Here is a 27,947-nt window from a genome sequence, read left to right as displayed (position 1 = left end):
ATACATAAACAGAGAGAGAAAGGCCCCCATTTTCACACATGGGTGCCTGACACTAGGCTTCTAAATCATTGTTTAGGCCCATAGTTAAAAGTGGCCTGATGTGCACAGGTACAGAGCAGCTCTGGATGCCACTGATTTCAGCAGGATTTAAGTGTAGTCACCGACTCAGAAAATCAGGACCGCTTTTATTTAACTGTGTGATTCCACATTTATGCGCCCAGATTTGAAAATGTTGGCCTAAATGACCTGCTCAAGGTCATAGAGAATCAATGGCAGAACCAAGCACAGAACCCGGAGGTCCTGACTCTGACTCCCTGACTGGAACCGCTAGAGAACGCTGCCTCACATCCAAAAAAGTCCATTCTCCATACACAGAGCAGTGCATCAGGGGCTTGCTACAGCATGGCCTCCCTAGGTCATCCCCTCCCGCACACTGTGCATTCACGCATCTGTACTCAAAATAAAAAATGCTTGGCCAGGACCGGAAAGAGTTAAAGGGGTTACGAAGGGTTTCGCTGACCTATTTTCCAGGCAGGCACCCTTTAATCTCCTTTGGAGACACCTTCGCACAAAGGCTGGTACAGCAGCTCAGCTGGAGCCAGGATTTAACGTGGAGGAACTTGTCCTGAAGAGATTAAAAACGGCAGTCGGGCACTGAACCTTCAGTCAAACTGGCAGGAATTTCTAATCAAGGGAAAGGGGAAAGAGGAAAACAAGGGAGATGGGGAGCAGTGTGTTTAGTGGATTGACACCACAGCAGCATTCAGAAGTACCTTCTGCCCATACTCTAGGACGGGGTGGGAAGGGCTGATGGCCTCTGCTTTGCCTCCAAAGATATTAAATATCACAACATTCCAGCAAAAAATAAAGGTTCCAAAATCTTTGTGGCCATGGGGCCTCCATACCCCCTCGATCTGGCTCAGGAGAGGAATGGAGTTTTACAATGAGTGTCTCCAGAAGACAGAGGTGATTGACTGGTGTCACCAAGCAGCTAAAAAGTTTAGTGGCCCCATCAGTTGCGCCTGAAGCCTACATCATTTACCAACAGCATCAGCCAAGAAACATCGTGGAGAGAAAGAGCTTTGGGATTTTAGGAACTCTGCTGGTAAAAACTGAACAGTGAAGCTAGCTTAGCTGGGGGACCCTGATGGTGTCAGCCGAATGCTTGTGAATGTCAACGTGCATTACGTTCACGGGGGGGCGGAGGGGGAGGAGGAGGACACAGAAGAAGAGTGAATGAAAGAGGAAAAGGCAAAGAGTAAGTGATGGAGTGGAGAGAGAGACTGAGAAAGAACAGGGGGGAAATTAAAAAGGAGAATGGGGGGCAAAGAAGGGAATTGGATGGAAGAGAAAGAGAGAATTACAGACACATGCACACACCCAAGCAGAGCTCAGCCAGTCAGTCCTTCTTCCATCTTACCTGAGGATCCATGAGACGAGTGAGGTCTGGGTAAAGGTAGAACAGGACTCCCTGCATCGCCCCTGGCAGAGAGATTCCCCTGATCAGCAAAACTACCAGCATGAGGTATGGGAACGTGGCAGTGAAATACACCACCTGGCAGGAGAACACAACAGAGCAAATGTGAGAGGGCAGCCTGGGAAATGGGCAGAAACCTAGGACACCAATGAAATCTTGCCACAAGGAGAGCAAGTGCAGTGCAAGAGCAAGTTAGAAAGGCCAGGATGAGACAGGATCAGTAAGATGGGGGCAGGAAAGGGGGAGGGTTACTATGTTTTAGGTCTTCTTTAAAGCAGAGTAGAAAGCAATTCACTCTTATTGAGCGGTTAGTAAAGTCGCAATGTGGTCATTATATCTACAACTAGAAAATCCCTCTCTAGTCTTGGTAGTGACCTAAGCACCAGGCCTGGTCTTAGCTGGCGTAAGTCAGGGTAGCTCCATTGAACTCAATGTAGTTCCATCAATCTACACCAGCTGAGAATCTGGGCTCTTCTTTCCATCTGCTCATTCTGACAGGAAAGCAAAGAAAGGAGTCAAACCGAGCAAGTCTCTCCCTATTTAGGAGTAGGCCAGGAGGGCATAATCTAAAACTAACAAGACGGATGCAAACAACAGCAACTTGTCCTAGTACATCTCCCTTCATGATGACACAGTCCTTGGGATATCATCAAGGAATCATCAGTAGTAATAATAGTCTTATTGTTTGAAGTGAATGTAACCTAGCAGTAAATAGCCATTTCAACTCTTTATTGAAGTAATAAAGACACTGGCTGCCTGGGTGTTGTAAGACAGAAGCCCATTTAAACTGTGATGTCACATGAAAAACCTTGCGAGTCTAAACTTTCCCTCGGCTCTGCTGATCAGACAGACCTGGTAACAAATGGGTTCATAAGTAGGGGCATTTGTGCCATTCCAGAGGGCGCTATTGTTCCTGCCACTACTTACAGTAGTTCACAAGTTGGGATTACAGGTGGAGAAACAGTATGTGGAACTGACGGGTGTGTCCATATCAGTTTCTGGACTGCTGAGTTCCATATTGATGTTAGAGCCAGGATACAGTCAGCAAGTTCAGAGAATTTGATGGTTTTCTGGCATCTGAAGCAAACAATGGTTGTATTAACGTTCACATGCATTCAGGGTGTGAACCCGATACGGTCTTTCAGTATTTGCCAGTTTCAGAGCAAGGGGTTTCCAGTGGCCACCATCCTGCCTCCCTTGTACTGAAGCATCAGCATTGAGCACTGGGACTAGCTGCTGGCATTTGGCAGAGACTCACTGCTTCATGTTTCAGCTGTTCCTACATAAAGAGCAAACTGAACACAGACATCCCATCAACATCAGGACCGTGTGATTTAGAGCTTTAACAGGAGTGTTCTAATACTCAGGTAGTCCAAAATAGGGGTCTTACCATTATGCTTTGTTTTATGCATCATGTGTTCTACTACTTAGCCTACTTGCCTTATGAATAAGATGGACTTAGAGATGTTTGGCAGCCCTTACTTTGGCAAAGTAGCTGCATTCCTTTGAGGAATACTGAAGTCCAATGTCAGTGCTAATCCTTTCTGGGATTCTAGGTCTTGCAACTATAAAACTTGGGTTATTGTGGTACTTTGGGGATTGTTCAAACTAATTGCTATAGTAATCCACAACAATGACATACTGTAGTCTTCATTGTTCAACATAAACAAATCAGTGCCCATGGGTTGACATGGTTTTGTTGGCATTTCATGTAGTATCACTGACACGCTTGCATTTAAGGCATATCGGACATCTTAAGACAAGCTGGTTAACACGTACTAGGCCAAAAGAATGTGTCAAAGCCTCTGTTTGGATTTTTCCATGGCCATGTGCCTAGTGAGGTTTCATCTCCGCATATTTAGTCTGAATGCAATGGGATAACTGTTTTTTTCACCTTTAAAGGTTATGCCACACAAGAGTGAAAGTTCATCTATACGGTGCCTGTATTGCATGATGATGTGAAATCATTTTCTTTCTAATTTCTCCCCATCCATCCAATATTACTTGTTTCATTTGTTCCTCCTGCCATCTCAGTTGCCTCTAACCCTTGCCTGTGTGCTGGAAGATTCTATGCACCTGCCTATGAACGCCAACATGTGTCTTGCCTGAAGTACCAGTGTCAGCATTAGCACCTGCGGGGAGGGGAGGGGGGGTGTATTTTTCTGGGAAATACACAACTTGGCCATTATCCCTCTGCAACTGAGGACCTAGTCTGTAACCTGGACGGTGATGCGATGGATGGTTTCTTCTGGACTGATCCAAGCAGTTAGGTGGTCAGATTCAACTGTTACATATTCTGACATATGCGGACAAAAGGAGACTGTACTCAAATACAATTACATACATGCATGTACATACATTTTCCCATTTGTGCATACTGTTCTTCTGGTGGCATGAAGGACTTTGATATACAACGTAGCTGCTAGCCTTCCTAGAGCAATGCTGCACCAATTCCCTTCCTCGACCTGTCTGCTGATAGTTCTGTGAGGATCAAAGTAGGAAAACCACTGCATCCGTTTCTTTTATTAGGATCATCAATCAGTTGTATTGCAGTGGTGCCTAGAGACTCCCGTCAGGGACTGATTCCCATTATGCTAGGCATTCTACACACATAATGAAGAGGGTTCCCTGCCCCGGATAGCTCACAATAGAACCATGTGCTTTACAGTCTGCCATATTTCTTATACAAGAATTTCCCCCTCTTCTGCCAGATTAGGTGGCAGTTCCTCTACCACAGTGATGTTCACTGGATCTGGATTCCTTCTATCTGCCTGCCATAAAGCAATGGCCAACCCATCTTCTGCTGTAATGCAAATCATGCTTTTTCCTAGGTCACGTGCACATCTTTTTCTCTGTCACCTCCAGGGTGCTGGGGCTACTGCTGCACCCCCTGGCTTGAAGTAGTAATAACAAACACCAAATACATGGTTTCTGTCATCAGCGTCCCACTATAAAAATTGTTCCAGATCCTTTGGTCAGCTCTGAAGTAGGGAAGGGGAGAAAGGTTTGCATGGTGTCCTCCCTTTGAACAAGGAAATACTAGAATGTCATTGATGATGGCTACAACTCCAATGAATCCTTCACATATCTCATCAGCCTTGCACTCTATTTTATCTCAGGCTCAGATTGTGCCAAAAAGGTAGGTGAAGGAATCCACATCCACAAAATATGTGGTCTTTTGGATTGACGGTTCAGGCTGTTTACTTGACTGACACTCTGACCTTGCATCCAGGAAACTTAGGGGTAATGTCTTCAAATATTGGCAAAGGTTTTACCACTCATTTAAGATCTCGAGGATTTATGCAGACTCCAAATTTGCCTGTTGGGGGCTTCTGTTCAATAGCTAGCAAGTCCAGTCTGTAGGTTGTCATTTTAATTATTATCCCTGTATTTACTATGTGATCTACTACCTGATGCAGGTGATCAGAGTACTCAGGTGAGGTCTTTCCTGGCCCACAGATGAGTGGGGTGAGAATTGGGGTAAGATAAAAGGAAATGTTGGACGGTAATAGCCCATCTGCTTTGAAGCTTTCTGAGAGACTATCAGGCTTTGCATGCCCATTTGGATCTAGCGATTGCATCAGTTTTATAAGTTCAAGATCCACTCACGATTCCAGGCCCATAACCTGGTGCTGCCCAAGTACCCACAGCAGATGATTCCCACTTCATTGTGGCAGTTATAGATCTGCTTTGTAGCTTGCATGGGCTCCCAGGTTTAAGCTTTTCATTTAGTGCTTGCGAGTGTCTGCTGTGAAACAGGCGGTCCCAATCCGGAGACTGGTTTCTCCGGTGGAAGAACGTGAACATCTGGGTCTAATGAGGGGGATTACTCAACGCTTGGCTCAGACACAACCTTGTTATTTCTCAAGCATTGTTAGCACAAACCCTATTGCTAGAACCCTTGCTGGGATCAGAGTCACACGCTGATCAACAACATACATGGTCATGTTTAGTCAGAGCCACATGCCTCTGCAAAGTGATTCCATCTGTGACAATCTGCTCCAGGAAAATATCCACACTCAGGGGTCTGCCTGGATATCTGTGCCTTTGGATGCATGAGGTCACTCCTGCTGCTTTTAGTGGGGGGTGATTTCAGGTTACTCTTTGTCCCTTTCTTTTGGCAACTGGTAACTCCCCAGTACAGGCAAAGCCTTTCGCCTCGGACAGGCTTGCAGTCCACCAGCCATTGTTTGATGCTGGGTTTCTATACGTTGATCAGCCCTAGACGCATCTATTCCCTGTTTCTAGGGAAAGCAGAGCTCCTTCATTGAGAACTCTTTCTCTGACCACGGGGTCTGTGCGAAAGAAATTACTCTCACCATTCTTTTTTGTTATGATCCTTTGGTGTTTCTGCAAGGAATATGTATCTAGCATCAACTGGGTTTGCTTTTGGCATAGCATATGCTTTGTAAATTAGTTTGCAGTGCCCCTGCTGGTAGTAATGTGTTATAAATGCCTCTGCCTTCTTTCACTAGGCTACAGCAGTAAGTAACTGCCTTTTTCTTCTTCATATTTTGCTCCATAGGAGCCAGAGAGGATCAGCTTCACAAGCTGATTTCCTTTACTCCATCCCTCCTACTCCTGCAAATTCTTAAGAGGTTTGCCAGCTCCGGAGGCCATAATGAGCTCAAGAAAGCCACCGACATCCATGCTATCGCTCATGGCAAGTGGATTCGGTCAGCTCGACCACAATGTAATGGTTCTGTTTTGTTTAAAGTGCATGAAGAGGACACCATTTGTTATTAAAACTTTTTTATGTCCCTCTGCTCTTGCTGACTCCAAGCAAAAAGCCGGCTGGGAATGGTTCAAGAGGGGGAACAGAAACTAACTAATGATCTTACAGAACATGCTACTGTCATTTGTATTAACAAAGATCAAGGGAGAAGGGATGGGATAGAATCAGGACAGTTACACAGCTCCATACCAGAAGAGAACGAGTGAGAGAGAATGCAGGCAACCAAGGAAGTGCAGCTAAGGTGAGCAGGACGATTAACTGAGACATCTTTGTTGTCACAGGGGGGAAAGGGGTGCATGCAGGAGAGTAGTGGTCTTGTCACCAAGGGTGTGGGAGGGCTTGGTAGCTGAGCAGATTAGGTCGGGATGCTTGTCATGGAGCAGAAGAGTTTCATAGATTCATAGATATTTAGGTCAGAAGGGACCATTATGATCATCTAGTTATTTTCTCTTTCCCTGTTAATTCCAGTCTCCTGCCCTCCACTGCCCATGATTGCATTTATTATAATTTGCACTTCTACTGTGCCTTTCATTTGAGGAGAACAAGTCACTTTACAAAGATGAGTGAATTAAGCCCTATCTCCTCTCAGACAGGCAACATCTCCTTGCAACACCTGCCTCCTCCCCCCTCCACCTCCAACCTTTGTTAAAGGACCCTGGGGTATGGCTGTCTCTTTGCTGGGTCCTGGTGATGCTAGTTCATCGGCTTGTCCACTTCCCAAACCAGGTATTTGCAGGCACTGCAAACCAGGGCACTCCACACCTCAAAGCACTGAGACACAACACTTAGGTTCATAGATTCCAAAGCCAGAAGGGACCACTGTGATCAACTAGTCTGACCTCACGTATAACACCGGCCATAGAACTGCCCCAGAATAATTCTGAGAGCAGATCTTTGACAAAAACGTCCAACCCTGTTTTAAAAATTATCAGTGAGAGAGACTCCATCACGACCCTTGGGAAATTGTTCCAATAATCCAATGATTACCCTCATTATTAAATATTGACCCCTTAATTCCTGTCTGAATTTAGTCTAGCTTCAGCTTCCAGCCATTACATTACGTTATACTGTTCTCTGCTAAACTGAGGGGCCCATTATCAAATATCTGTTCCCCAGGTAGGTACATATCTAGATAGACTAATCAAGATAACCCTTAACCGTCTCTTTGTTAAGCTAAATAGACTAAGTTCTTTGAGTCTATGACTATAAGGCATGTTTTCTAATCCTCTGATTAGTTTTGTGGCTCTTGTCTGTATCCTCTCCAATTTATTAACATCTCTACTGAATTGTGGACACCAGAGCTGGATACAGTATTACAGCAATGGTTGCACCAGTGCCAAATACAGAGGTAAAATAACCTTTCTGCCCCTACTCATGATTCCCCTGTTATACATCCAAGGACTGCATTAGCCCTTCTGGCCACGGCATCGCACTAGTAGCTCACGTTCAGCTGATTATCCACTGCAACCTCAAAATCTTTTTCAGAGTCTCTGCTTCCCAGAGTAGGATAGAGTTCCCAGCCTGGAAATATGGCCTCCAGTCCATGTTCCATTGTATACATTTAAATTTAGATGTATTAAATCACATTGTTTGCCTGTGCCTAGTTTACCAAGCAATCCAGATGACTCTGTATCTGTGACGCGTCCTCTTCATTTACCATGCCCCCAATTTGTGTGTCACCTGCAAACTTTATCAGTCGTGATTTTATGTTTTCTTCCAGTTCATTGCGATATACCTTAAATAGCACATGGCTAAGAACTGACTCCTGCAGAACTCCACTAGAAACACACCCACTCAACGATGATTTCCTATTTACAATTACATTTTGAGGCTCATCAGCTAGCCAGCTTTTAACCCACTGAATGCGTGCCATGTTAATTTTAGATAAACAAGATGGGTGAGGCAATATTTTTTATTGGACCAACCTCTGTTGTTGAGAGACAAGCTTTAGTGCCAGACCGAGTGCGGAGGTGGAGGACGAGGAGGAGGAGAACTCTGTATGGCTTGAAAGCTTGTCTCTCTCACTAGCAGAAGTTGGTCCAATAAAAGATATTACCTCACTCACCTGGTCTTTCTAATATCCTGGGACTGATATGGCTACAACTACACTGCATGTTAATTTTATATCCTTCTAGATTTTTTTAAATCAAAATTTCATGCAAAAAGTCAAACACCTTGGACATTCTTGGATTAGTGATATCTCAGATGGGCAAATAACTCACAAATAATTCAGTCAGGAAGTGGGCGAGCAAGCAGGAATGGAAAGGAGTAGGCTGGGGCTGTGTTACCCAGGAGTAAATTCACTGGCAGCCCCTCAGTTCTATAACTCATGCTAGGATACAGATATCTTTGGGACTAAGAGCAGGAGATAGAAAATTCCTTTGGCCCTGGGGCAGAGAGGGCCCTTTGACCCTTCAGGGTTTCCTTAGCTGTCACGTGAAGGATTTGGAGGCTAGTCTGAACCCCAGCTGCCAGCTGGAGAAGGAATGTTCTCCCTATTCTTTCTGTATAAGTGGGGGACAGGTGGCTGGCACATCACACACGCCCCCAAATAAAAAAGATCCTTTAAGGATGTGGGAGAAGCACCAGCCCATGCCAAGTAGCCTCTCCTGAAGACCCCGATAGAGAGAAGTGGCAGCTACTTGAGGACCTGGCCTGAAGGAGTGGGAATGCAGGGGGAGAGCACTGGGCCTCCTCTGCAGACATGTATGATAAGAATGGGTCCCAGGGTTTTCTGGAATGATGAGGTAGCTGGGGGTGGTAAGTGAGTCCTCTTTGGAGGAGGGGTCCAAAGACAGGTGTTCTTCTTGGAGGTTCAAATTCATAGAAACCCATCAGCTCCCATCCCCTACAGAGTCCAGTTCAAAAACCTCTTTGGCAGCTGAACCCTGTTGGCCTTGCCCAGCTCTAGAGGGAGTTGCCAGTTCTCATTGGGTCTGGGAGAGCTGGGTTTCAGCTCAGGAGCTGCAGCACCTTGGACTGCAATGAAGGCGGAGGCCAGACCTGAGCCAGGCACTCACCTTGCCTGTGGACTTGACTCCTTTCCAGATGCAGAAGTAGCAGATGACCCAGGCGAGCAGGAGGCAGAGAGACAGCTCCCAGCGCAGGCTCCCCAAGTGCTCTATGCCAGTGGAAATCTTCAACACTCTCCTCCTGGGAAGGCAAACAGACACTGAGTCTTGCTAAGTTCAGCTGTTAGATCCTCAGTGACCAGCCAGTCATCCTTGAAGGCCCCTATGATGCCTTGCCGTTTCGGGAGAACAAGCCCTAACCCTGAACTGTGCACCTCAGGAAAGCACAAAGGACATTCCTCAACTGTTTCCCTCTCCAAAATGAAAGGTCTGGTGGGCAGGATCCCAGCCTAGGGGGCAGGAGACCTGGGCTCCATTCCCAGCTGTGTCACTGACCTGCTTGGGCAGGACACTTCACCTCCATTCCCTCTCCCTCCCTTTGTCTTGTCTATTTAGACTGCAGGGTCTTTGGGTCAGGAACTCTCTTACTACATGAGTGTACAGCACCTAACACAACATGGCCTCTGATCACAGCTGCTGCATACTGCATGACAAATAATAAGATTTCCCTACCTCTCAGAAGTGCTTTAAACCAGCTGGTGTTCTGACATAGATCACAAGGGATTCTACATGTGGACCACCCTCAGCTAATTCCTTCCAACCCCGTTAGGTGGGATGACAAAGGGTTGGGATCACACAGTATAAAGGTATTCCCCTTTAGGAGCCAAATCTGCAAGGCAGCACATGCCACGCCCAGGACTGTAGAAGACAGCGTGACAAAGCAAGAGAATAATGCAGATCACCGAGGACACTAACTACACAGCAGCTTCCATTGCTGCAGCCTCAGCTACTCTTTCCCAGCTGCTGGAGAATGGAAGTTGCAGGCCTCTCCCACGATATTGTCCCCACACCCAGAGATCAGAAGATGAATCCCTCATCTTTTCTGCAGTCCCCACCCACAAAGGTTGGCCAAGCAACACCCTAGAGCCCCAGCAGTTAGAGGCAGGTGATGCACATGTGCCCTCTCCTGCTGCATCATCCAACAACTAAAAGATGCACCTCCTGGAACGCCAACAATCCAAGATGGGCAATGCACTTGCACCCTTTCCTGCTCCACAGCCCCATCAGCCAGGGACCAAGAAAATACCTGCTCTCCCCATCAACAGTCCCGCACAAAGGCAGGATCTCACAGAGCCCAAGGGAAATCCCCCTTCCCTTTCTGGCATTTCCCCATCTCACTTATTTTCCTAGTGCCAGCTAAATGGAGGCCTCGTGTGTGCATGCAGCAGTGAACGGCACAAGGACATACAGCATGAAGGGACCCTGGCAGGGTACAAGAGCAAAACAGTAACAGAGCATGGGACTAAAGACCAAGGGGGCATCAAGTGCAGCTCAAGGGAGCCCCAGAAGGGCACACAATACAGTGCAGATTTGCATCTTTCAAGCAAACGTCTACCCTCTTCCCCTGGCCCTACCCTCCATTTCCCAGCGAGTGAGAGCAGAGCCTGCTTCTCCCCTGTATCAGAGACTGAGACCAAGGAGCTGGAACAATGGAAATTTCCACTCCCATGTGCTGTTGTCCCAATACTACAGAACCGTTCAAAGCATTGATTTTAATCTCAGTCTCTCAGCTGCCAGCCATGGGCAGAGCAGGCCAAGAAATGCCAGCCCTGCAGCTCACGCTGTACATGTGATAATCCAAGAGAAGCCACAGGAGAGAGAAGAGGGGGGATAAACAAGGAGAGTTAGTGAAAGGCAGCACGAGAGAGGAGAGAAGCAAACTCTGTTTGCTTATTAACAACACATCGACACAGCACCTTCCATCCCAGAAGGAACTCCCCGCGTTCCAGTGCGGATCAGAGAGGTCAGAATCATGTCCCTGTGCTCAACGGGAGCTGCCAAAGGTTGTTGCTCACCAGTGCACAGCAGCTCTGCACAACAGTTTGGGACAGGCAGGGAGGAACACTGCAGCCGTTTACATCTGCAAGGGGGATTTAGGGTTGCCGAAGGGAGTTTACTCCGACTGAAATGAAGCCGAGACACCGTACCTAGCAATTCCCCTCCTCCCACCAGGGGCTGTGGAATCTTCAGTGATCACAAGCCCTTGTTTTTACATCTTATCCAAACGTCCCCATCCTCCAGCCCAACGTGCTGGGCTGAGTACTGACGCTAAGGGAGAGTCCCACCTGCTGAGTCACCAGCACTGAGTCCTGCAGCACTAATGTTTCTTGAGGGGGCCCCCCCAAATTCACACACTGAGAAGGCCCAACCTTGCAAGACACGAGAGGTGTGGCTGCTACCCTATGGAGATCCACTGATCTCACCCCATTCCCAGCTGTACTGACAGTGTTTTCCACATTATACTAGCCCAGGATAAAATTACAAAGATAACCCATAGAGTAACCCCGAGGCCAGTTTAGCTTCTCTAGAGCAGAAACAAGGGCCAAGTTCACCCCTGGTGCAACTCCACTGATATCCTACTTTAACTCCACTGTGTCAGTAGAGTTTATACCCAGGATGAACTTGACCCGATGTGTCAAGAAGAGATTGAGACTGAAAATCTGCGATCGCATCGGGCTACGCTCGTATAAAGAATGACAGCGAGCAGGTTGAAGAGAAAGAGAATATGGGAGAAAAGAGCTGGAAGAGAAGAGTAGTTGTGTTGTAACTGGAAGGAGAGAGAGAAGAGAACAGAAACAGGTAGAGGATGTGAGATGAGAACGATCAACAGAGAACGAATCGGACCAGGGGCAGGGGAAAGAGCAGTGAAGATGAGGTCTGTTCACAGAGAGCCAGTTCTAATCTCATTTACCCCTGTGCAACCCCTCACTGAAGTCAGTGAGACTGCATAGGTGTGGGGCCAACATTTGGGTCACAGTGTAGGAAAGACAGGGAGAACATAAATAACACAGGATGCCAGAGTATCCTCTCAGGTACACCTGTGTGAATCCAGAGGCACTCCACTGACGTCAGTGAAGTTACTCTAAATTAACAGAATGGTAATCAAGAGCAGAATTTGGCCCATGTTTTTCTCCTGAGTGCTGTCCTGTTTGAGGTGTTCCTAGTTTATACACTTCAGGGTTTTCAGAAGTGCCTGGTGGGGCTGAGAGTCATCGCTGGGGAATTGTAACTCCCCGAGGAGTCAGAGAAACACAAGCCTTTCACTTACTCCCAGAACTCGATGACAGGGGAGGTGGCGTTTTCGGTCGTCACGTTTAGAGAGGCGTTTGCCTTCTGGAATTCCACGCAGTTCTCTGCAGGACAGGCCCAGGGAGAGAGAACATAAACAGATACAACTGGAACAGCCGAGCCCCTGGGAAATGCTCAGGGGCAAAAGTAACTTAAAGGACTTACTGGTATGCAGGGCAGCTGGGCTCCTGGACAAGGTCGGGCAGGGGGGCAGCTCTGGGCCCCCGAAAGGGGCAGGGCTGGAGCCAGACTCCCCCAGCCAGCCCTTCAGCACTGCACAGCCCGTACCGCCCAGGGCTCTGGCAGCAATTTAAAGGGCCTGGGACTCCAGCCGCTGCCAGGAGCCCCGGGCCCTTTTAAATCGCCAGGTCCCAGGGCAGCTTCCCCTTTTGCCCTACTCCCTCAGCGGCCCTGCGGTACGGTGCTTAAAGCGCTGCCACAGCAGCATTTTAACACTGGCTGTGTACCGGCAGCCACTTTCTTACCGGTATGCCATACCGGCCCACTTTCACCTCTGGAAATGCTGCAGATCCCCTTTCCATCCAGCAGCATAATGTTCAAAGGGAGACAAATATTCTAAAATCCCTACTCTTGCTCAGAACAAGAGGTCCTTCCAGGGCAGGGTTGGGGTCCCATTGGCAAAGCAGTGCTGGGATGAAACCAAGGACTGTATGATCATAAAGGTTAAATGCCCCTTTTCCCTCCAAGGGGAGAGGTGGGCCCTCCCAAGTAGGAATGGGCTCCCATTATTGAAGCAGAGCCCAGGAAGCAGAGGGCTGAATATAGACAATTTCCCTCCCGTCCCCACAGCTGCCAGGAAAGGGAAGCCTCCTCCAGAACTGAGATCTGTTGTTGGAGCAGCACGGGGGGAGCCTGCATAACACACCAGCTGGTTCATTGCTCTGATCAAGCATAGTGAAAGACTGAAATCAATGGGAGCTGTGGGTGGCTGGCATTTTAGAGCATTTTCTAGAAGAGACCCAGCTTATCAAATGAAATTGAGCCTCTTCTCCTCTACCATCAGGAGGACTGATGTTGTGTCAGGTAGTATGGCAATAAACCAGGCCCCTCCCCCACTCACACCAGCCTTGGCCCCTCCCCCAGAGCAAGCTGGATGTTGCTTTCTCAGGTTAGATGGTATTTGCTTGTGGCAGATTTTTCCCTGCAAACTGATGGAGAGTTGGAGGAGACGACAAGATAGAGAGGAATTCAGCGTTACCTGTGTTCCACTCGTGGTCACAGCTGCCCCAGGGAAGGTCTATAGTGAACGAACTGAAGAGGTAAAACAAGGCCCAAGCCAGGACAATAACGTAATAGAAATTCAGGAGTACGACGATCACCTGGGAAGCATAACCAATTCCTGCAGAGAGAAGGGCCTCAGTGTTCATAAACAAGGAGAGGAACACGAGCTAGAATAGCCTCAGGGCCAGAGCCTGCCACAGCACCCTGCTTCTCCAAGCCCTCCAAACCCACCTCTGTCTGTACTGCCCACTGCTCCAGTTCTCTCACCATTTTGGGGTTCCCTTGCTGCAATGTGAACATTGGCCTGGCGACCAATCCATCCATCACCATCTTCCCAGTGATATCCAGACTACCTTCCATGGCCTCACGTTGTCATGGCAGGCAGTGAAGCTCCCTTGGGAGACGGACTTCCACATAAGAAAAGTGTTTGTGATCTACTGCACCTGTGGGCTGCAACTTTCAGGGCAGTTGCCAACAGGTGTCAGGGTTTCCTCATGACCCCTGCCTTATTCATGCTGCTAAGTGGCTGGAGAATCCTGGCTAGAGTCTGTAGAGACTAATGAGTACAGCAGGGTCAGAATTACGCTTTAATAATCACTGGAACCAAACTTTTACCAGCAGAGAAAAGCCAAAGCTATGGAATAATGTTTATAACTCCTGGAGGTCAACAACCTCTAAAGGCAAAGCACTGCACACATTGGGGTCCTCTATAGGCCAGCGTCTCTTATACCAATTCAGACACAGCTGCTGGGATATTCATGGTTCAAATAAACCACAGTCTATTATGAGCTACTCCACTCAGGACTCACTTTAGGAAATGATGCAGGAGCATTTGCTGAGTTGGAGGGAAAGGGAGGGTGTTGTTTACAGATACTCCGAGCAACATGTGCCAGCAGGCATCTCTGTAAGGAGCTCATGATAGGAAAGTGATTCTCAAACTTTTGTACTGGTGACCCCTTTCACATAGCAAGCTTCTGAGTGCGACCCCCCCCCTTATAAATTAAAAACACTTTTTTATATATTCAACATCATTATAAATGCAGGAGGCAAAGCAGCGTTGGGGTGGAGGCTGGCAGCTCATAACCCCGCCCCCCCCTCGCATGTAATAATCTGCCGACCCCCTGAGGTTTCCCGACCCCCAGTTTGAGAACCCCTGCAGTAGGAGAATGGCTGCAGAGTTGTAGCTGTATAGGGCGCTCCAAGCTATTGCAGTTCCAGCCTCTATGGTGTTTTCCTGAAATACTGCACCCTGTTAGCAAGGGATGATTCCTCTGGGAAAGGGTTAAGCAGGCTTTGCAGGTAACTCATTATTTCATCTGGAGATAATGGAGAGTGGGAGGTTTCCTGGGGCATGAGGATCTGTGAGTGGACTGAGCAGTCCTCAGGGAGGCACTCTAGGAGCAGCCATGCCTGAGGAGATATGAGCTGCTCTTTGTGTTTTCATATAATGCATTTGTTTGTTAATAAAGCCACGCCCCAGGAAGGGATGGGAGTTTGGACTTTGCACAGCATGTGGATTGTATTTGCACAGCAGGGTGAGCAGCCACCTACTAACATAAAGAAACAGAAATTTACACCACTGTTCCATTTAGCCAAGTGGCCTCATGTACTCTGGCAATCCTCAGTTAATTCTGTAGCTATCTCCCTGGCTTTCCACAGCACCTGGTGTTTTGGACAGAACACCTTGCAGCCCTTTCAGGGAAGTTGGAACATGAAGGTTTTTTTATTGAATTAAATATGGAAGTGAGAATTGTGTCTCCTGTCATTCAGTTCAATATTACACTGAGTTTTGATTTTGCTCGACCTCACATTTTTAGTTTTCAATGTGCTGGAAGTTTTTATATGAGCAGCAAACTACCAGATCTGTAGAAGTTGTTAGGGGAGGAGCTGGAGGGTTTTGGCAGATGGATAGGAGACAGTTGAGACTTCTGGTACCTAGGAAAGCATCAGTAGTGTTTGGATTGAGGGATAAACACCCCATTGGATGATTATGCTAAAATGATGTCATAATTGGTTTGAGAGTTAACACCACATTAAGATGACTGGGGTAGTTCACACCTCTCAGAACTATTGTTTCAGGCTGTCTGCAAACTCAGGAAGATGACATGGCATCAGTTTAAATGTAAGTTCATATATTTTAGGTTTTCTTTGCAATAATAAGGGTTACAGCAGTTTTAATTATTTAAATAAAAATTTCCCTCCAGGAGCACAATTCTGCCTGTGGGCAGATTCCATAGCCAGAGCTCACACCTCAGTGCAGGAGGTGAAGAGAGCCAGTGATGTGATTTGACAAGGAGAGCGAACATGACCAGAGTGATGGGAAAGGCAAGAGATTTTTTTCAGCACCATTTTGGATGAACAACAGGGGAGCGAGGGGAGAGTCCAGGAGACTTTTAGGGCAGGCTCTCACCTTCCTCTAAAGCATCATCATATACTGATGGTGTGAGAGGCAGCAGAATACCAGATGAGGTACATCATGAACTGATCTGAGAGGGTAAACACAATTCTTCATGGTAACACCATAGGCACTTTCAAAGAATTTCTCAGAGAACAGCATGGGTACGGTGGGAGAGCTTTACCTGGGTCTCTTAAGAGGGATAGATGTCCCAGCTCTAGTTCCTGACCCTTGCACTACTTTTCCCCTCTTTCCCCCACCAAAAAAGTGGTGCACTCTGAGGTCTACTCACCTTCAAAGAGAGGGCAGAGCTTCCGCCAGGCAGTGACCCCTCCCTGGCTGGTGTACTGCCCTAGCGCTGTCTCCAGGAAGAACACTGGGATCCCACAGGTGAAGAGGAAGATGAGGTAGGGGATAAAGAAAGCACCTGGCAGATTTAAGCATTGTACATGGGAAAGAAAACATGTTAGACCATTGACCATAGACTGAAAATTTCCCCCAGGACAGAGAATGCTCCAAGAAGGGTCCGTGAGAAAGGAGACACAGATGGCAATATGGGCTGTAGAGAACAGAAGAGGGAAGGGCCAGGATGCAAGGGGCCTGGGAGACACGGTAAAGAAAAAAAATCCCTATCAATTTATCAAGGAAATGGTGCTAGCAATAACCCAGTTCAAACACAATTACTGCTTGCATAGTCTCAACGATAGTGTGAATGAGGCATTAAAACCTGATGTGGTATAAAGACAAACCTGCCAGTTGCCTCAGGAAATTAAAATCTGCATCTGTGGTGAAGAGGCCAGATCGCATTACCCAAGTCTTGTTACTGCTTCAGTTGTAAGCTCTCCTGGGCAGGGTCAATGTCTTTACCTGTGTATGCACAGGCCTACGTGGCCTATGTTCTCACAAATTTTAGCATGAGTCTCATGATAGTTTCTTAAAGCCTCAACTCCTGGAGTCATATAATTCCATGAGGATCTCAGATTCATCTTTTTATAAATGTTTCTAGCTCCTATGGTGGGGAGAAAAGCTTAAACATGAACCCTAAAGGCTCAAAAACCAGAAGGCAAATACAAAGAAACTCCAGACACACACTTACACTTTTTAAGAAATCTCAGAATGCTTGGAGTTGGTAATAATCAGGATGGCTAATGTACAAATATTGAATAAACTCAGCCTGCTCCCACCATTCCACCCAATTTGGATTTTTGTTCACCTTATTTCCTAGCAGTTTGTAAGAGGCAGAAGCACAACTGAAAGGAAAGTAGTTCAGAAAGGTATTTCACTCACATTGGGCGCCCAGTCCTGCTGCTACTACTGGAGTTTATGGCAAATTTCCCACTACCTACAGTGGGAGCGAGAGGCCCCAGGAACATCAGAGAAGTAAGAAATCAATTATTTGGATTTAAAATACACACACGTCTTGTGTCTGAGCTGACCAAAAACCTTTCTGAAAAATGTTTCAAAAATTGAAAACATGGGAAATAACAAAACTTGATTCACATTTTCAATTAAAATGTCACCAGAAAAATGAAGCCAGTTACAACTGGTGTATGTAATTAGTTTTTATTTGTCAATCGGCTCTAATCTTGTGTGGTTTTATTTTATTTTAAACAGCTTTTCACTGGTTAGTGCAACTTGCAGGGCCAAAACGCTGGGGAGGAGTGTGGGGGATGAGAGTTACTTTTTGCCTAGACACAAAAGTTACACCACTTTAACTACACTGGTATAGTTATATCAGTACATCTGCCTAGTGTGGTCAGAGTTATGCCAGTGTAAAGGTGCTTATACCGATACAGCTCATTCCTGTATAGTTTATTCCCCTTTTCACATAGGAATAGTCTATAGGGCCTCTCATTTGTGCTGATACAACTGCGTCCATGCTAGGCTTGTATTTGTATAACCAAATTGGTACAAAAATCACCCCCCTAACATAGTATACCTGTGTGTAGGCCAGGCCTTAATCATCTCCCCAGAGTTGCTAGGTAACAGCATCGTCCCCACTCACAGTAAGTTGAGCCACCAAAAGTTCTGAAGATGCAATACTGCTATCTTGTGTTTTATTGGCTCAGCCGTTCATCACTCAGTGTCCTGCTGGGGGAGTTGTGTGGGTGGAGTTCTGGAACAAGGCTAGAAGCTTTCCTTCTCTCTCCTACCCATGTAGTTGAAGTAAGCTTCTTAACAACATCTCTTGTTTTTCAAATCTGCTGCTACTTCAGTACCGTTATTCCCACATCACCACCACCACATACCCCACCTGTGAGCAAGCTGGCATCCTGCTGACACAGGAGTGGGAACGGTTTTAGGGAAATTAATTTTTTGGCCAGAAAAGTTTTCTAAAGACATCTTTGGGTGAGCTGCAGCAGCATTGCAGTTCCGCAGTGTGTATCCAAGTCGGGCTCTGGAGTGATCCCATGGCGCACACAGAAGGTGCTCCAGTTTACATCGCATCAGCATGGGCTTGAGAATGGATCTTGCTGACATCCATTTTATCTAAAGAAGTAATTTGTGCCGAATGAAATGAGTGAACTTGCTCAAGGAAACTCAAGAGCTGTTTCTCTGCCTGGTTCTCCTACTGTAATGGGCTCTTGCAAGGTTTAACACCGTTTCTGTGCACTAATTGCTGCTGTTATTAAACTCCTTCCTCCATCCCCGGGCCAGGCCAATACTGTAACTGTGAGAAATTGCAAATTATAGTGAACTTCATTCAGCCCTGAATCAGCAAAGCTGCTGCGTCTGCTTTCTACTGGTCCTGGCACTGCCATTGCGATTGAAGTCTGGCCAGGCTAGTACAGAAGTTGACTGGTCCTTCGAATGAGGCACTGGGCTATGACACAGAATGGCTCCCTCTCGCTGCGGCTGCTGCTGCAAAGCACTGCCTAGGTAAATCTGCTTTATTAACTGAATGGGAGCCCATAGGTGATGCTTTCATCTCCTCCAGCAGAAAGGAGTTCAGCCTTTCAGATGCGGTTGCTTCAGAATTGCTCTCTTGTTTTTTAAAATTCAGTACTGAGCTAAAGCTGGCCTCTCTGGGTTGGGTTGGTATCTTCCCACACAAACTTTGAAAAATAATCCACATGAATGTAATGTTAGTAAAAGGTGCTGGCTTGACAGGTCTGGAAGCAGACGTCCTCTCACTCGCAGAACAGGCTCACCCAGGGACAGCAACACCAGCCTCCCCAGGAAGCTTCAGCCCTGAGGCAGAGAGGCCACTGCCAGGAACAAGAGGAGAGACCAGTCTTCATGGCCTATTCACAGTCCTTGACCTCTCCTGAGAGTGTCGTTGGTGCCATGTGGAGGGGGGTGTCTTTCTGAGGTGGACCTCTGTCCAGTAGGAAAAGTACTGCAGCCTCCCTCACTTATTTCACACAGGCCTCTCCTATCTAGCAACAATAGTTGTCTTACTTGGGCTTCATCCACTTGTACCCTGAGCTCTGGCCCTCCCTCTTCCTCAGGATCTCTGGCTATTTCTAGTTCAGGGGTTCTCAAACTTTATTGCACCACGACCCCCTTATGACAACAAAAATTACTGCATGACCCCAGGAGTGGGGGGATCAAAGCCTGAGCCTGCCTGAGTCCTGCCGCCCCGGGCTGGGGGGCCAAAGCCCCACCACCCTGGGGGGGGGGGTGGGATGCAAAGCCAAAGCCCAAGGGCTTCAGCCTCAGGCGGGGGGCCTGTAAACTGAGCCCTGCCACCCAGGGCTGAAGCCCTCAGCCCTGAGTGGTGGGACTCGGGCTACGGCTTCAGCCCCGGGTGGTGGGAGTTGGGCTTTGGCCCTGGACCCAGAAAATCTAATGCCAGCCCTGGCAACCCCTTTAAAAAGGGGTCACGACCCACTTTGATGTCCTGACCCACAGTTTGAGAAACACTTCTCTAGTTTGTCCATTAGCAAGATGGCTTCCAATAAACCTAAAGGTTTGCTCATTTTGGACTCCTAACTCAGACTCCCCTTCTATCGCATGGATTATAAAATTACTCACGATCAAGTTTGCACACGTGTGAATGCCAAGTGGCTATTTCCTGGAGCATACAACCCAAAGCTAAGGCAGGCTTGCCTCTGCCTGACCTCCAGCTGACACATCTTAGTTTTGTCTTTGTGTGAGGAATAGGGGCTGTTGCAATTTAGCTTTCAATGCCAGTCAATTACAGGACTTTTTGCTTTGAGACCGGGGCACTGGAACAATGTGTGTAATGGGGGGTGCTGAGAGCCATTGAACCAAACTGTAAACCCCAATATGATGGAAACCATTTCAAGCCGGGGGGGTGAGGCAGCACCTGTGCTTGAGACACCACTCCATTGCACACCTCAGGCATAAGGATGCAAGGGTAGGTCATGACACACACACATACCTGGGACACCCCTTCTATCACTTCCCTGTTTCATTTCCAAGCAAAGCCTAGTCCCACCCTTAGCACTTTCCCACACTGATTAACTGTGGCCTTTTCACACTTGACCTGCCAAACAGCCTTCACCATTCTTTTCTCTTGGAACCTCCATGGGTAACTTGTGCCTTGCAGGGGGTTACGGTGAAAGTGCAGTGCACTGGACCCTTTCTGGTAGCATGCTGCGTGTACCACAAGCTCACAGGAAAGAGGCGCAAGGAATCTAAACATGAAGCTCTATAGGCCCCTTCATGGGCTCCCAGGCATCTAGTAGGAAAGGAGGATGCTTTGTTTGGGCAGCAGTCTCTTATCCTCCTTATGGCCCAACCAGTAGTGGGCATCACACATATAAGACCATTACATGACCATTTTTTCTTGCCTGCACAGATTGGAAAATACATGTCACAACCATGATAAGGAACTATGATTGAGACTGGTTACGAACCAAGTGTAAAACACAAGGGCCTCTGATGTAGTTACAGCAGTGGGGGATGGGGGTAGGATTGCCGCTACATAGACAGCCAAAGAGTGGTACAATGTAGTGGAGCAAGGACATTTCACAACTGCTCAGGCCTGAGGCCCTAGGGACAAGACAACAGTCAGAGGAAGCGGTTACAACACAGCCAACCTGGTTACAGGGTTCCGTTTTGTACTTCAAGAGAGGCCTCTTAATTGCATCTCCGAAACAGGCTCAAGTCTTAGTTCAATTTTGCCAGTTTGAATCTCATTTTATCCTGCCTCAGGCACAGGCTAGGTCAAATCCTGAAGCCCTCACAGAATTTTTAATCTAGTGAAGCCAGGGGGAGTTTGACCCTGATAAAGGACTCTGAGGTCTGGCTTTGTAATTCTAGCCTCCTTCTGTTCCATTGTGTGATTGCTTTGTTCTCACAAATAAGATTCCAACCAAGCACAAGACCAGAGGTGGTGTGAACGTGGGGGTGAGACACAATGAGAGAGGAGAAAAGCACACCCATGCACACCCACACACTTCCCCAGTATTTCTCAATCAGAGAGGCCAACATCCCTAGAGAGGGTTTAACCCCTTCCAGGGGAGGCATAACCTAAGCCCAGTCAGAGTGAAAAAGAAGGAACAGTTATTCCTTTTTTCATGTTGGACTTGGGTATTGGATACTGAACTCTAAATATTCAGGTTTCAGAGTAACAGCCGTGTTAGTCTGTATTCGCAAAAAGAAAAGGAGTACTTGTGGCACCTTAGAGACTAACGAATTTATTTGAGCATGAGCTTTCGTTAGCCACAGCTCACTTCATCGGATGCATCCGATGAAGTGAGCTGTGGCTCACAAAAGCTCATGCTCAAATAAATTCGTTAGTCTTTAAGGTGCCACAAGTACTCCTTTTTTTTCTAAATATTCAAAAGATGATTCTTTGTTTGCAAAGTGGAGAGAGCCAAAAAGAAAGGAAAAGTAACAAGCTGCTCCGTTTCACGAAGTTCAAACAGATAATTTCTCAGCTACCCCCCATTTCACTTTCTTCTTCCCCAATAAAGGCTGTTTGGCAACCACCTCCTCACTCTAACCCCCCCCCCCCCCCCCCCAAAGTCACATTATGACTCATTCTTTTTCTAACCTTGGGGGAAGGCAGCTAAAGGTCCCAAATGCAAAATATCCAGTTCAAGTGCAGGTCCAAATTTTTTTTTGAAAAATAAGAAATACATTTCTGGTCGACCCAAAAGAAAAATATTTCAAACATGTTTAGTGAACCAAACCATCAAAAAAGAGTTTCATTTGGATTTTGATGCTTTTAAATGTTTAATTTTTTAAATATAATTGAGGGATGCTGTGAAACAAAAGGTCCTTCCAGAACAAAAAACATTTTGTTTTGGAAATGCTGAAACAAACCATTTTGACATTTCCAGGTCCCCCACCCCCTCCCCGCCCCCTGCCTGACTGAAATAGTTTACAAAAATCAACCTGAATTCACAAATTGTTTTGGTCAAACTGAATCAGCATTTTCTGTTGAAAAATATTGCACAAATAATTTCACGCAGCTTTTGTCCCCAAATGCCAGATTCTGATACAGTGTTCAACCCCACCACAGCCTGTGAGTGTTTGGATCCATAGTTCTGGGTCTGGCTCACCTCTAGCGCTTATGAAATTTGGGAAGTCCATCTCTCTTTATCCTGAACTACCTGAGCAAATTGAGTTCTCTTTGATAAGACAGCTTCACAAAGGTTCTACACCACCCAAAGCCATCCCTTTCCTTCCAGGACTCTAGCACTTGATAATCATTACCACATCCTGGTTCACTAACAAACACCAACAACAGGGGCAGGAAGGTGGCTCTGTGAACTGCTTTTCCCATTCCAGCAGTGAGCAGTCTTCACATTATCCCTAAGTACTTCCAGGGGCTGTGCAGGGAGCCCAAGGGAACAGTACGGTGAATGAAAGCAGAAACCATGCAGCTTGCAACCTAGATACATTCCAGATTAAAAATGAAAAACAAGAAAAATCCTCCCTTCTAATCCCCCCTCAAAAATAAAACATTCCCAAGCACCAGGTGAAAAGAAGCAAATACCAAGTGAAAGCAGCTAACTGGCTAATCCTCTTCATACCAGTGGCATGAGAAAGTGGTTTAGTGTTAGGGGGCTTATTCCTTCACCCACTTACTTCCCTGGTTCTTCTCGCATGAACAGAGAGCAACAATACCTGAAGTCCAAAGGTGCAAACAATTCGATGTTTATTGGGGTGAACTTCCAGCAAGCATGATTCCAGTTTCCTTCCTTAGTGTCCCCCTTCCCAGCTCTGACACCACAGAGCCTTACACCTGTGTCCCTGTTCCCATTCCTGCCCTTAGCCAAACATGATTCCAATTTCCCCACCCCCATTCCCTGTTCCCATTTTCCCCACACACACCCACCCCTTATGGTTAACCTGTCCCCCTTATTTTCAGGCTTGACTTGTTTTTCACCTCCCTTTCCTGGAGGGCCGTAATCTGAGTCTTGTAGTAGCTTGTTTGCTGACCAGATGTATTCATTATTTGCAGCTCCTTTGTGCCCATCAGCTAGATAATTTGCATTTACACAGAGGCTTACTAGCTTGCTTCTGGATCCAAAGCTGTTGGCAGCTCAGACACTGTCTTAAAAGGGAAACATTTTACTTCCACTAGAGTTCTGATTACTTTCCACTTTCATCTCCTGCTCCAAAACACACAGAGATCTGAAAAAGAAAGCACAACCTATTGTGGCCCCTTTTGGAGCCCTAATAGGATTTTAATAAAGTACCATGTTTTATCTGCATTTCTTTTACCCCTTCTCCAATATACACTGCACACGTCCTGGGAAAATGCAAATTCCTTCCATATAGTTTAACCTCCATAACATTAGCCATATTAATTTTACACAAGGTGTAACTGCCTCCCCCATGCCCAGAGAGTTTTCATGCACACCCACCAAAGCAACAATCTGATCCTCCAGAGACACCCCAAGGGTCAGTGTTCGCATCATTCCTCCCCTTTTCCTTTTCTTTTTCCCATGCACACGCACAAAATTCTCTTTTGCCTAACATCCCTTGCACTGTGATTACTCTTTTTTATACAACTGTACCTGATTACACTCCCATCTTGTACAGCTAGACACAACCAGGGGGAGCCAAGTTAAGTTCCAATAGAAACCCCTTACATCCTTAAGTGATTTTGATTACGTTACCCAATAGTCAAATACTTTTGCTCAGATTCTCTCTCCGCCTGCTGCCTGCAGCAGTCCCTTATAGACCATTTCTGTGGGAAAAGGGCCCATTTCCCCTCAGAATAGCTGTAAAGGCTTCTGGGGACAGAAGCATAGTGGTGGTAGTAGCCACTTGACCTGACCCCTTTGGATAATTTAATTACCAAGCTTCCATCCAATGTGACTGCTCAGAGTTGCACATACAGTTACATTTATATAACTGGGTTTTATCATTAAACAAAAACTTCCTTCTTGACATCTCACATAAGTATCCAAAGTATCCTCCATTAAAACATCAGAAAAACAAAAGAGCATGGAAAGGCAGGTTGCACTTTGAAACTTTTTTTTTTCCTTCTTTCTCTCCCCTCCCCCAGGACCAGGTCCCAGCTCCAGTCTCTAAAGGTGGTCTGTTAACTCTGCTTTTGACTTTAAACCCTGTTCCAAATCATCTTGAACTACCCCTAACTAATTTACAACCCTTCAGCAGCCCTTGCTGAAGCCGCACCAAACTTGAAAGGTTACTGGCAGCTTCCCATAATGCTGCCCTTACTTCAAACCTCTCACAAGCAGACTGAAATGCCTCCTTTCCCTGGGAGGCATTCAGTCCCCATGGTCAGGGACCTTTTTCCACTACCCGTATACCAAGGAGGGTGGGCTCCTCAGCCACCTCCCATCCCTCTGGGTCCCCTGACACTTCCTCCATTTCCTTTTTAATCTCATCCCAGGTTGACCCCTACACCTGGTATGTGGGGAAAATGGGAACAGGGAAATTGGAATCATGTTTTGCTAAAGGGGGAAATGGGAACAGGGAATGGGGGTAAGGAAATTGGAATCATGTTTGGCTAACAAACAGGGAGAGTAATTCCTGCTCCACACTGGAGAAGTTCTCCACAGAAAACACAGAAATATCTCTGACCTCTAGCAGGACTTGCGGGGAGGGGAGACGGTTTCAATTTTTCTTTAAGAAAAAAGTCTAACGGCAAAGCCTAAAAACAACAATCTACCCACAAAGTGAATTTGCTGCACTGGGGAATTCCCCATAGAAAAGATGAATGGAAATACGCCCCACAGGCTCACATATCCATTACTGATTATTACCTGCATAGCCCCAGGGTGCTTGGAAGGCAGGTCTCTCACACACACAAAGATGCACACTCCATCTCCCACCTACATCACACTGTGTCAGTCACGTTCCCCATGTACATGAGCGTGCACACATCTCACATACACACCATCCCACTCAGGCAAGAAGATTTTGCAGGGAATGGAAGCAATGTTGGGGTTCTTCACAGACGCCAGAGGAGTCTCTGAATACTACCTCAGCTCTTTTCCCCATAAAGCCAGTCTCACAGACACTGCTGTCTCTGCGCTTGTACTCACCCCGATGTCTCTCCTGGAGACGGTGTACCACTAATGTTAGCACCCATTGACTAGCGATACATACCCGAAGAGAGTCAGAGGATATGAGAGAAAAACTAGTCCTGAATCCCCTCAGTAATGCTGCGTGCCTGGCACCTCTGGAAAACTGGTGCCCTCGAGGTGCACAGGCATTTAGTTATTAAATGTTCACCTTCATGGTAGTCAGGCGCTTCACTTACAAGGATTTAATATCTACACGTTACAGGATCCCATCCCTGCCACACACATAATGAGTACGACAGGCATCCCTGCAGGGCCAGACAGACATGCTGGGTAGCATCCAGGACATGTACTACACCAGTGGTTCTCAAGCAGGTTTCAGGGGGTCTGCCAAGCATGATCAGCATTAGACTTGCTTGGGCCCAGGGCAGAAAGCCAAAGCCCCGCTGCACAGGACTGCAGCCCAGGACCCCAAGCCCTACCATCTAGGGCTGAAGCCTGAGCCATTTAGCTTTGTGGGGCCCCGGGCAATTGCCCTGCTTGCTACCCCCTAACACCGGCCCTAGTTTTACACGTAGAAAAACAGTTGTTGTGGCACAGGTACAGAGAACCCCTATACTATACCAGGAGTCCTTAACTCCTCGGGAACTTCCAGGAAATATGCAGATATGTCAGGCCTGTATGTGAAGAACTCCAGTCTGGTCACTGCTGGGAAATTGGCCTCTTGGGCATAGACAGCCAGGCCCCAGGCATTCCAGCAAATGGGTCCCTGGGGCACAGATGTGGACTCTGGAAACCTCTAGGAAACAAGCTTCCTAGCAGTGGACAAACACACTGAGCACTTGTGGGAAATTTGGTACAGACGGACACTCTGAAAAACTGCAAGATGTATGGTGCCAAGCGCATACGGCTGCCTCTCCCTCCCCCAAGGAAATGCATTTCTTGGGCAAGTATAGATTGTCTAGAAATCAGGCCCGCTGTGCACACAGGTGCATACCCCAGAGGTACAGACAAGTTCAGACCACCTCTTGGAAACAAAGCTCTCAAGCGCAGATAGGCACAGAGCAATTCAAAATGCAAGTGACCATGGAGCTTTAAGGCCAATGTAGAACAACAGAGGGACATCAGTGGCTAGATGGGGTAGCTGATGTAAGTGGTTAGAGCTAGGGCTGTACTTACCTCCACCATTCTTGTAACAGAGGTAGGGGAACCTCCAGACATTACCCAGGCCAATAATCTCCCCAGCCACGGATAGCACATATTCCAGCTTGTTGTTCCAATGGCCTCGTTCCAGTGTTTGATTCTCTTCTTCCTTCTGCTTTTCCATGCCTGGATGAGCAGGTATCGTCTCTCCATTGCTAACTGCCCCCGGGACTCTGTAATCCATCCCACCTTCAAAGAATTGGTACCATTTTTCAGCATTATGTTTACAATTCATTCAACTAGTCAGAAATTTATAAGAACATACTGGGTCAAACCAGTGGTCTATTTAACCAAGTATCCTGTCTTCTGACAGTGGCCAATGCCAGATGCTTCAGAGATAATGAACGGAACAGAGTAATTATCAAGTGATCCATCTCCCATCATCCAAGGTCAGCTTCTGGCAGTCAGAGACTTGGGGACACCCAGAGCATGGAGTTGTGTCCCTGGGCATCTTGGCTAATAGTCATTGATGGACCTATCCTCCATGAACTTATCTAGTCCTTATTTGAACCCAGTTATATTTTTGGCCTTCACAGTATCCCCTGGCAATGAGTTCCACAGGTTAACTGTGTGTTGTATGGAGACGTACTTCCTTATGTTTGTTTTAAACCTGCTGCCTATTAATTTCATCAAGTGACCCCTAGTTCTTGTGTTATGTGAAGGCTTAAATAAAACTTCATTATTCACCTGCTCAGTACCATTCTTAATTTTATAAGCCTCTTATCTTATCCCCCCCCCTTAGTTATCTCGCCAAAAATGAGCAGTCCTAGTCTTTTTAATCTCTCCTCATATGGAAACTGTTCCATACCCCTAATTATTTTTGTTGCCTTTCTCTGTGCCTTTTCCTATTCTAATATGTCTTTGAGATGGGGCAAACAGAATGCATGCAGTATTCATGGTGTGAGTGTACCATAGATTTATATAGTGACATTGTGATATTTTCTGTCTTATTGTCTATCCCTTTCTTAATGGTTCCTAATATTGTTATCTTTTCTGACTGCAGTTGCACATTGAACGGCTGTTTCACAATGACTCCAAGATCTCATCATTTTGTATGTATAGTTGGAATTATGTTTTCCAATGTGCACTTACCGACATTGAATTTCATCTGCCAGGCACCTAGTTTTGTGACTCTTCACAGTCAGCTTTAGACCTAACTATCTTAAGCAATTTTGTGTCTGCAAACTTTGCCACCTCATCATTTACCCCTTTTTCCTGATCATTTATGAATGTGTTGAACAGCACTGGTCCCAGTACAGATCCTTGGGGGACC

General features: G+C 46.7%; 1 protein-coding gene across 2 annotated transcripts in view; it reads right to left on the bottom strand.

Annotated features, from left to right (window-relative positions):
* Positions 1-26,858, bottom strand: part of LOC144259301 (sodium- and chloride-dependent GABA transporter 2) — a 54,193-nt gene extending 27,335 nt beyond the window's left edge. Inside the window, exons 1-6 of one of the 2 annotated variants that reach the window (XM_077807508.1) lie at positions 26,651-26,858; positions 16,342-16,476; positions 13,632-13,772; positions 12,393-12,477; positions 9,233-9,365; positions 1,421-1,555 (exon numbers count right to left, since the gene is read on the bottom strand). In XM_077807508.1, coding sequence (XP_077663634.1) covers positions 1,421-1,555; positions 9,233-9,365; positions 12,393-12,477; positions 13,632-13,772; positions 16,342-16,476; positions 26,651-26,858 — 837 coding nt within the window. The remainder of the gene's footprint in view (positions 1-1,420; positions 1,556-9,232; positions 9,366-12,392; positions 12,478-13,631; positions 13,773-16,341; positions 16,477-26,650) is intronic. The other variant, XM_077807509.1, reaches the window with a different exon arrangement.
* Positions 26,859-27,947: the final 1,089 nt, after the last annotated feature.

The sequence above is a fragment of the Eretmochelys imbricata genome, chromosome 1 (assembly GCF_965152235.1).
Source record: "Eretmochelys imbricata isolate rEreImb1 chromosome 1, rEreImb1.hap1, whole genome shotgun sequence".
In the NCBI taxonomy this organism is placed as follows: domain Eukaryota; kingdom Metazoa; phylum Chordata; order Testudines; family Cheloniidae; genus Eretmochelys; species Eretmochelys imbricata.
Note: the sequence above shows the minus strand (reverse complement) of the source record. Positions and strands in the feature narration are given on the sequence as shown.